Source organism: Peromyscus eremicus, chromosome 9 (genome assembly GCF_949786415.1).
Source record: "Peromyscus eremicus chromosome 9, PerEre_H2_v1, whole genome shotgun sequence".
Lineage (NCBI taxonomy): Eukaryota > Metazoa > Chordata > Mammalia > Rodentia > Cricetidae > Peromyscus > Peromyscus eremicus.
In genome coordinates, this window is record NC_081425.1 from 5,825,154 (window position 1) to 5,835,895 (window position 10,742).

At 40.9% G+C, this 10,742-nt stretch overlaps 1 protein-coding gene across 1 annotated transcript in view; it reads left to right on the forward strand.

Annotated features, from left to right (window-relative positions):
* The window catches only part of Uggt2 (UDP-glucose glycoprotein glucosyltransferase 2), a 128,610-nt gene extending 123,440 nt beyond the window's left edge, over positions 1 to 5,170 (forward strand). The window contains exon 39 of the mRNA XM_059273201.1: positions 4,976 to 5,170. Within this exon, the coding sequence (XP_059129184.1) occupies positions 4,976 to 4,998 (23 nt within the window). The 3' untranslated portion in view covers positions 4,999 to 5,170. The remainder of the gene's footprint in view (positions 1 to 4,975) is intronic.
* Positions 5,171 to 10,742: the final 5,572 nt, after the last annotated feature.

Below are 10,742 nucleotides of genomic sequence, written 5' to 3' on the forward strand. Positions count from 1 at the left end.
TGGCTGCAGTAGGACCACAGACCCAGACATGGCCCTCAGCTGTAGCTCTGGGGCAGACATCACCATGGCCCCAAGTGGCAGCACAGGCCACTCAGATCAGCGTGGCCTCAGTGGCAACATGGCCCTTGGACACCAATATGGCCATGGGTTGCAGCCCAGGTCCAGACCTCAGGCATCCACCATGGCCATTGGTGGTAGCCAGAGCAATGGACATCAGCACAGACCCTGGTTGCAGTAGGGCCATGGACCCAGACATGGCCCTTAGCTGCAGCTCGGGGCCTGGATGTCACTATGGCACTGGGTGGCAGTACAGGCCACCTGTATCAGCCTGTTTCTCACTGCCTTCACTTCAGTTCTGCCTCCTTCCACAGCACATGAAAAGGTCCGCTTCACTTCCTCCCCCATTTCTCCACCATATATTTGCTTACCATAATGGCACCTACTGTTGGCCTATGGGTATCTTCCATCCACCTGGGCTGTGAGGACTCAGGCAAGACTGAGGCTGTCATCAGCCATCCTGGGCTATGAGCGATGTCATTTTTTTTTTAATAGCTGAGTAATACTCTGTTGTGAAAAATGTACCACATTTTCTTTATTCATTTTTTGGATATTCTAGGTTATTTCCAGTTTCTGGTTATTATGAATAAACATGCTATGAATATAGTTGAGCAAGTGTCCTTGTAGTATGATGGACTGTCCTTTGAGTATACACCCAAGAGTCTAGCTAGGTCTTGAGGTAGATGGATTCCCAGTTTTCTAAGGAACCGCCATCTTGATTTCCATAGTGGCTGTACAAGTTTGTACTCCCACCAGCAATGGAGGAGTGTTCTTCTTACTCTACATCCTTGCCAGCATGAGCTGTCACTTGTGTAATTGGTCTTAGCCAATTACAGGTGTAAGATGAAATTTAAGAGTCATTTGGATTTTCATTTCTCTGACGGCTAAAGATGTTGAACATTTTTTTCTTTAAGTGTTTCTTGGTCATTTGAGTTTTCTCTATTGAGAATTCTCTTTTTAAATCTGTACCCCCGTTTTTAATTGAATTATTTGGTTTGGTGATATCTAGTTTCTTGAGTTCATTGTATATTTTGGATGTTAGCACTCTATTGGATGTGGAGTTGTTGAAAATACTTTCCATTCCATAGACTGCCATTTTGTCCTGTTGATGGTGTCCTTTGCCTTACAGAAGCTTTTCAGTTTGATGAGGTCCCATTTATTAATTGTCAGTCTTAGGGCCTGCTCTATTGGTGTTCTGTTCAGGAAGTTGTTTCCTGTGCCAATGCGATGAAGATTATTTCCCACTTTCTCTTCTATCAGGTTCAGTGTATCTGGGTTAATGTTGAGGTCTTTGATTCACTTGGACTTGAGTTTTGTGCAGGGTGATAGATATAGATCTATTTGCATTCTTTTACATGCCAACATCCAGCTAGACCAGTACCATTTGTTGAAGATGCTTTCTTTTTTCCATTGTGTATTTCTGGCTTCTTTATCAAAAATCAGATGTCCATAGGTGTGTGGATTTATGTCCAGATTTTTATTTGATTCTGTTGACCTATGTGTCTGTTTTTATGCCAATACCATGTGGTTTTTATTACTGTAGCTCTGTAATACAGCTTGAAATCAGGGATGGTGATACCTCCAAAAGTTCTTCTATTGTGTAAGATTGTTTTAGCTATCCTGGGATTTTTGTTTTTTCATATTGAGTATTATCCTTTCAAGGTCTGTGAAGATGGTGTTGGAATTTTGATTGGGATGATTTTGAGTCTGTAGATTGCTTTTGGTAGGTTGGCCTTTTTACTATGTTAATCCTACTGATCCATGAACCTGGGCGATCTTTCCATTTTCTGATTTCTTCAATTTCTTTCTTCAAATTCTTCTTATGCAAGCTTTCACCTGCTTGGTTAGAATTACCCCAAGATGTTTTATATTATTTGTGGCTATTATGAAAGGTATTGTTTCCCTAATTTCTTTCTCAGTCTGTCATTTGTATATAGGAGGGCCACTAGTTCGTTTTTTGGTGGTGGTGGTGGTGGTGGGTTTTGGTGGTTTTTTTGGTTTGTTTGTTTGAGTTGCTCTTGTATCTAGCCACTTTGCTGAAGTTGTTTATAAGTTGAGTTCCCTGGTATTATTTTTGGAGGCACTGTCATATCATCTGCAAATAGCAATACATTGGTTTCTTCCTTTCCAGTTTGTATCCCCGTGATCTCCTTCACTTGTCTTACTGCTCTAGCTAGAACTTCAAGTAGTAAGTATATTGAATAGATATGGAGAGAGTGGGCAGCCTTGTTTTGTTCCTGGTTTTAGTGTAATTGACCTGAGTTTTTAATCCATTTAATTTGATGTTAGCTATAGATTTGCTGTAAATGGCCTTTATTATGTTTAGGTATGTGCCTTGTATCTCTAATCTAATACTACTTTTTCTTTTTTTATTTTAAATTTTTTATTCATTTACATACCAATCACAGTTCCCCCTGCATCCCCTCCTCCCACTCCCCCACCCCCACCCCTCCATCCACTCCTCAGAGAGAGAAAGGCCTCCCATGGGAAGTCAACAAAGTCTGGCACATCCAGCTGAAGCAGGAGCAAGCCCCTCCCCCCTGTATTGAGGCTGAGCAAGGTGTCCCACCATAGGTAATGGGCTCCAAAAAGCCAGCTCATGCACCAAGAATAAATCCTGGTCCCACTGCCAGGGTCCCCTCAAACAGACCAAGCCACATAATTGTCACCCACATTCAGGGGACCTGTTTGGTACCATGCAGGCTCCACAGCTGTCGGTCCAGAGTCCATGAGCTCCCACTAGCTGACATCAGCTGTCTCTGTACATTTCCCCATCATGATCTTGACCCCTCTTCCACTCATACAATCCCTCCTCCCTCTCTTCAACTGGACTCCAGGTGCTCAGGCCAGTGCCTAGCTGTGGCTTCCATCGGTTACTGGATGAAGACTCTATGATGACAGTTAGGGTAGTCACCAATCTGATTACAGGGGAAGGTCAGTTCAGGTACCTGTCCACTATTGTTAGGAGTCTTAGCTGGGGTCATCCTTGTGGATTCCTGGGAATTTCCCTAGCACCAGGTTTCTCCCTAACTCCACAATGGCTCCCTCTAACAAGATATGTCTTTCATTGCTCTCCCTCTCTGTCTCTCCCCCTAGTTGTTCTGCTGAGAATTCTCTGTTTAGATCGGTACCGAATTTTTAAATTGGATCATTTGGTATTTTGATGTCTAGTTTCTTGAGTTCTTTATATATTTTTGGAGATCAGCCCTCTGTCAGATGTGGGGTTGGTGAAGACCTTTTCCAATTCTGTAGGCTGCCATTTTGTTTTATTGACAATGTCATTTGCCTTACAGAAGCTTCTTCTCCAATACTTTTATGATAAGGTGTTGGATTTTGTTAAAGGCTTTTCCAGCATCTAACAAGATGATTATGTGGTTTTTGTTTGTTTGTTTGTTTGTTTATATGGTGGATTACATTGACTTTTTTTATATGTTGAACCATCCCTGCATCTAGGGGATGAAGCCTAATTGATCATGGTGGATGATCTTTTTGATGAGTTCTTGGATTCAGTTTGCAGGTATTTTGTTGAGTGTTTTTACACCTCTGATAAAGGAAATTGGTCTGTAATTCTCTTTCTTTGTTGAATCTTTGTGTGGTTTGGGTATCAGAGAAACTGTGGCCTCATAAAATGAATTGGGCAATGTTCCTTCTATTTCTATTTTGTGGAATAATTTGAGAAGTGTTGGCATTATTTATTCTTTGAAAGTCTGGTAGAATTCTGTGCTAAAATCATCTGGACCTGAGTTTTTTTGGTTGCGAGACTTTTGATGTCTGCTTCTATTTCCTTGGGGTTTATAGGTCTATTTATCTAATCTTGATTTAACTTTGGTAAGTGGTATCTGTAGATGTAACCAACCTTCTTATTAAATAAGAAACACAGAACCAATGCAAAGAAGAAAGCCAAGAGGTCAGAGCTAAGAGCTAAAACCTTACCCTTCCTCCTGTGGTGGTCCTACCTCTCCGAACCAGAGCTACCCCTGTGTTAAAGTCTTTATATAGAGTTCCTTCCTGTTCTGCCTTCTCATTGGTTGTAAACCCAACCACATGACCACCTCGTCACGGCCTGTCTGTATAGGCCTCCAGGTTTTCCATGATTGGCATTGAAATTAAAGGCGTGTGTCTCCAATGCTGGCTGTATCCCTGAACACACAGAGACTTACCCAGCTCTGCCTACCAAGTGCTGGGATTACAAGCGTACGCCACCACTGCCCTGCTTTCCTATGGCTTGCTAATAGCTCTGACCCCCGGGCAACTTTATTTATTAACATACAAATAACATTTTAATACAAATAAAATATCACCATAGGTATCTATCAAGAAAACTATCCATTTCTTTTAGATTCTCCAATTTGGTGGAGTACAGGTTTTTAAAGTATGACCTGATGATTGCCTGATTTCCTCCGTGTCTGTTGTTATGTTCTCCTTTTCGTTTCTGATTTTGTTAACTTGGAAGTTCTCTATGTGTGTCCTTGTGGTGCAGGGCAGACGTGGGTGTCTTCAGACAGACCAGGCTGCATGTCTGTATTCTCAAAGACTGCTGTCTAGTATCATTTATCTTAAACCACATGAGGTTTTAATCCTATGCCATATTTGTTTATATAGTATATTAATGTTTATTTCACAAAATGCTATTTGTGTGTTTATGTATATGTATGTATATGTTTCTTGTTCTCATAGACTTGTGTACATTCACATTCTATAGGTGGCTAAAAAGACACACATTTATTTTGCATTAGAATGGATACCAAAATGTACAAAGAGCTAGGCCTACACTGAATGACAACATACACACAGTAAATTAATAAGCAAGTCTCTGTCAAAACTTGGACTTTTTATAAATCTCATTCCTTAATGACATTTTAGGCTAATTTTATATTTTGAGTTTTCAAAAACTAAACAAACTTTCCTTTCCCTGCAGTTTCTGTACATGATGAACTCTAGCACTGGTTTCCAGAAGATGAAAAACTACGATGAAAATCTGCCACCTGCTGAGAATTTGTGGAACTGCTGAAACTAGGCCATGTCATTCAAATTATTGACATATTCACTTTTTATAAACTTTATTTAAAATACTTGTAAAGTTCTAAAATAAACTTAATTTATGTGGTTGATAGATTATTCCCTTTTTCTGATTGCTTAAGATATTGTTTTTTTTTAAGATTTATTTATTTATTATACATACAGTGTTCTGTCTGCATGTGTCCTTGTAGGCCAGAAAAGGGCACCAGACCTCATTACAGGTGGTTGTGAGCCACCATGTGGTTGCTGGGAATTGAACTCAGGACCTCTGGAAGAGCAGCCAGTGCTCTTAACCTCTGAGCCATCTCTCCAGCCCCTGTTGTTGTTATTTTTTCCAGTTAGTTTGATGTTGTCAAACGTCCTGGAAGGTCTGTGAAAGTCCTTGAAGGTCCTCACTGGTGTTTATCAAACCATCAACATCTTTTAGTATTCCAGCTTTAAGTATACCCATAGTTCCTTACTCACAGAATGCATGTCAAATTACAGAAATTCATGCTTTTTAAGGAAAAGGACTCATGGCTTTCTCTCAGTTATTAAAAACAAGCCAATTTTATACTTTAACTGTCATTTTTAAATGGAAGTCATAGTGCACTGTAATCATTTATTTATCTTAAATCATAGGTTTTTAATCTTGTACTGTGTTTACATTGTTCTGAATGTTTCTATTTTATAAAATGATATGCATATCCATACATGTTATACATTTTTAAAAAGACTGGATACTTTTATAGAAACTAAATAAACAATTCCTAAATAAACAAGTCCTATAGAAACTAAGTAAACAATTTTCCCTTCTGTGTTTAAGTAGATAAATAGGAATAGTAAATATTTTTTAACTATTCAAATATTCTATACTTACAGCATCTTGGGACTAGAACATACTTCAGTGTCATTTAATCTCATCCACCAAAGTATGATCAGGATGTCCAACCTGTTACCCCTTGGCTGCATGTGTGCTGTGGGCTGTATTCATCCCAGGGATAGTTATCAGTGAGGCTGAGCACATCTGTAGATGCAGCCTCATGTTGCAGTATGAAAAGGTTGGACACCTCTGATAGGTCTGCTGTAACCATGGCAATTCATGACTGCTTAAAAAGCTCTCCAGATTCTTCATGAGAAACATTTAGTAGAGCTAGTGGTTACCTAGTGTTCCAGGCACCCCTTCAGGATTCTATCAGATGGAATCACAGGTCATCTTGAAAACCTCCCGTGTAATGAGGAACCCTCTACCTCTAGAGATGGGCTGTTCATGTGAGACAGGTTTATATACACGTTCCATACTGAGACAGAAGCCATCTGTGCCTTACTTCCCTTTAGCTCTTCAAAGTTAGATAACCCACTGTATCTGACAGTGTATCTTAGAAGATTTAGAAAATACCCATGTTCACCAGCTTCCTGTTGCTGTGACAAAATACCCAAGATAAACAACTTAGGGAAGAAAGGTTTGTTTTCACTCAGGTCCATGGTCACTTGCCCACATTGCTGTGGGCTCACAAGAGCATGGTACATCATAGGAGCACCTCATGGCTGCTGGGAAGCAAGAGATGAGAGAATGGGGCTAGGGGTCCCCACACCCACCAAAGCATACTGCAGTAATCTCACTATTTCCCACTGGGTTTGATCTCTTAAGAAGCTAGTAACCAGCCAGGCGGTGGTGGCGCACGCCTTTAATCCCAGCACTCGGGAGGCAGAGGCAGGCGGATCTCTGTGTGTTCGAGGCCAGCCTGGGCTACCAAGTGAGTTCCAGGAAAGGCGCAAAGCTACACAGAGAAACTTTGTCTCGAAAAACCAAAAAAAAAAAAAAAAAAAAAAAGCTAGTAACCAAACATTCCAGAATGTGGACCTTTAGGGTATATTTAAGATCCAGTACTGAACAGTATCCTTCCCCTGGCAGGCCACTCATGCCAATTAAGAGAATACCTTCCTCTCCCTTTGCTCACTGTTTTTATTACTTAAGACATTTAAGTTGTAATTAATTTCTACCTTAAAATATCAGATTTGATAATTCTATCATCTTGTGATTTGAAAGACTAAATTTACGTGTCTCATTTCTAGATGAGTATATATACTAGAAAATCCAAATTTTTGAATTAAATATTTCTTTGCAAGGACATTCTTTAATAAAATGCCCTGTGCTGGATAGTTTTATGTCAACTTGACAAAAATCTGAAGTCATCTGACAGGAGGGAACCTCAATTAAGAAAATGCTACCGCTGGGTGGTGGTGGCGCACGCCTTTAATCCCAGCACTCGGGAGGCAGAGCCAGGCGGATCTCTGTGAGTTCGAGGCCAGCCTGGGCTACCAAGTGAGCTCCAGGAAAGGCGCAAAGCTACACAGAGAAACCCTGTCTCAAAAAACCAAAAAAAAAAAAAAAAAAAGAAAAAGAAAATGCTACCATAAGAGGGGGCTGCAGGCAAGCTTGTAGGTAATTTTCTTAATTAGTAATTGATGAGGGAGGACCCAGCCCATTGTGGGTGGGGCCATCCCTAGGCTGGTGGTCCTGAATTCTGTAAGAAAGCAGGCTGAGCTAGCAATGAGGAGCAAGCCAGTCAGGGTTGTTTTACCACAGCATAGTGGCTGCACCTGAATCTACTGTTGTCTCAGCTAATGACTGTGGATCTGCAGTAACTGCCTCACTGCTCAGGTCAACGCCCAGCAGGACTTCTGCATCCCAGGGCCACCGCTTCTGCCACCAAATATCGTTCCTAACTAAGTCTCTATCATTCAATTTTACCAATAAAGCTTGGGAGCCAGATGCTGGGGTGAAAACCTGCTAGCTCAGAGTCAACGAAAGCCCACAGCTGCTTCCTTTTTTTTTTTTTTTTCCTTCCCAAACCAAAAGGAATGCCAAACTCCCTAGTACTTCCTGTGTGGCTCTGTCTTCCTGACTTCCTCCTACTATGGTTTTGGGATTTTGTTGTTTTTGTCAACTGATTGCTTGCCCCACTTCTCGATCTATCGTAGGTTTTACTTAATCTTTTAAAAGGGACAGGACTGAACCATGCCACAAATAGAAATAGATTTTTTTTCCAGTAAATAATGCAATCTCAGGGTTCAGTGTGATCAAATATCCTGGAACAAATCAGAACCCTTCCATGGCCTCTGCATCGGCTCCTGCCTCCAGATTCCTACCCTGATTGAGTTCCTATCCTGACTTCCACCAATGAACAGTAATGTAAAAGTGTAAGCCAAATAAACCCTTTCTTCCCCAAGCTGCTTTGGCCATAGTATTTCAGCACAGCAATGATAACCCTAACTAGGACAGAAATTGGTACCAGGAGTAAGTTAATGCTGTAATAGACCTGATCATATTGTCTTAGGGAGGATTATGGAAGGACTTTGGAACTCTGATCTAGAAAAGCCATTAAGTGTTGAGAGCTCAATGGGCTATTCTGTAGGAGCATGGAAGATAAGAATCTTGAGAGTGGTACAAAGGGTCGGAAGCCTGGTTTATGATGTTTCAGGTGAAGCAAAGACTCTACTGGGGCATTTATGTGAAGAATCTGTGGTGTTTGGTCAATTGGAGCTGAAGAATTAGCTATGATGAACAAGAGACCAGAACCACTAAAGTAGAACCTTTGTTTTACTGGAACAATGGATGCTGGTCAGCTGGGGATGAAGAACCAGCTGTGGTTAAGAAGAGACCAGCATCAAAGAGGTGAAGTGTTTCCTGAGAGTCAGTACACAAGCTGTGTCCTAGAGGTGGCCTAGGCTGTACCAAGTGCTGGCAGTCAAACTTGATAACGTGGAAGACTCCCAGGTAGTACTGGCTTTGCATGAAGGGGTCATGGAGAACAGCTAAGGCTTGGTACTGAGAGCCAGGCGAAGCCACTCATAAAGGTGCAGCCTCAGTAGCAGTTGAAGTCTCTGGATTGAAGGGGTCATGCAGAGAAGTTGAGGCTTGGCACCATGAAGTGGGCCCAGGAGACACTCCTGGTGAAAGTGCAGCCCAGTTGCAGCAGAAAATCCTTGCATTTTGGACATGCCAGTCCCATGGGACAACCACCAGCAGCAGCAGCAGCAGCAGTGAGGCCAGCCTCAGCCTAGAGGACAAGCTGTGTGCTGCAGATCCAGAGAAGTGACCCAAGCCCTTGGAAGAGCCCCTGAGATTGAGAGTGAATCCCAAATACTGGACATTGAGTGAGTTATACTGTTGAAATTTGGTTTACTTTTATCTGATTGAGCCCTGGTTCTTCCCTCTTGAAATAAAGTATTTAACTTACTTTTTACTTTATAGGAGTGTCCCACACTTGAGAGACTTTTGACTTTAAAAGACTTTGTTTTTTTGTTTTTAAAGACTGGATTTTTTAAGTGTTTGAATTTGTAAGATTGTTTGCTATGAAACAATCTTTTTTTACACTGTGACTATGTATTCTCATTGGATTAATAAAGAGCTAATGGGCAATAGCTAGGCAGAAGGAAGTTAAGCAGGACTCTCAGACAGTAAAAAAGAGAGCCTGGGGGAAGGAGGAGGCAGAGTCACTGGGAGTCACCAGCCTGACACAGAGGGAGCAGGAAATGAACATGCCACGCTGAAAAAAGGTACCACCATGTGGTAGAGTGTAGACAAGAAATATGTTAACTTAAGATGTAAGAGCTAGTTAGTCAGGCATAAGCCTAAGCTACTGACAGACCATTTATAATTAATAATAAGTCTCAGTCATCAAAGATCAACCTGGATAGTGGCTTGAGATTAATGATGCAGACTCTCAAGGGAGAAGAAGCAGGATTTTTTTTTAAAAGAATGATTACAGAAAACTGAGAAACTGAAGAAAAGTGAGAAAATAAACTCCAATAGGGAGAGGGATTTCCAATAGAGCAAAGTCACCAAACTCCCTTGTGACTTTGGTTTTTTGTTTCTTTAGGGCCATTTTTACTGCAGAAACTGGACAAAAGCAGTAACTGCATGTTGATTCTGTATGTCGTGTACCCATCTCCCATTGAAAGATTTGCTCAAAAATAGGGAAACAAAGAAAAGGTATGGGTTCTAGAGTCACTGGGATATAAACTGTAGGCTTTAAGATAATTGTATACTTTCACCGGACTGTGAAGCCTGAAACAGTAGTAACTGGAGCTTGTGTCTGCTAAAGGAAAGCCAGAGGCCCCGAGGAAAAAAAATGACAATGTCCCTCTGCTTGCGCCTGCCAGGCAGCACTGGCCTCTTTCACCTGCTGACTTCTTCAGAATAGGGCTGAGCGCTTCTATACTGTCATGATATCAAGATTACTACTAGGGATTTGGAAAGTTTCTAATCTTTCTGTAAAAGTTTTATATAAATGCATTTTTCCTTCAATACAGAATATATAACTGAAATCAAAAGCAGGCTTTGCTGTTGCTAGAAACTTAACTGAGCTGTGCTATGGTACCTTCCTGTAACCAGAAGACAACAGAAATGAATAAAGATGAAGGTACCTCTTAGACTTTAATATTAAAATAGAAGAACAGTCCACTATTTTAAGTCCCAATTTCCTAGGATTGGTGAGTTAGATTTGTAAACATATCTACATTCTGTGTTCTGACCTTCCCTGTAAACTCACATAATGTAGGAAAGCCTTTTTGTCAACTCAGTCACTGATTTTTGTGTGAAGTAAAGTTGGAAATAGACTTAAGATGGACTTTCTTAGAATTTTAACTCAAAGGTTAAACATGAATCAGAAGCAAGAAAG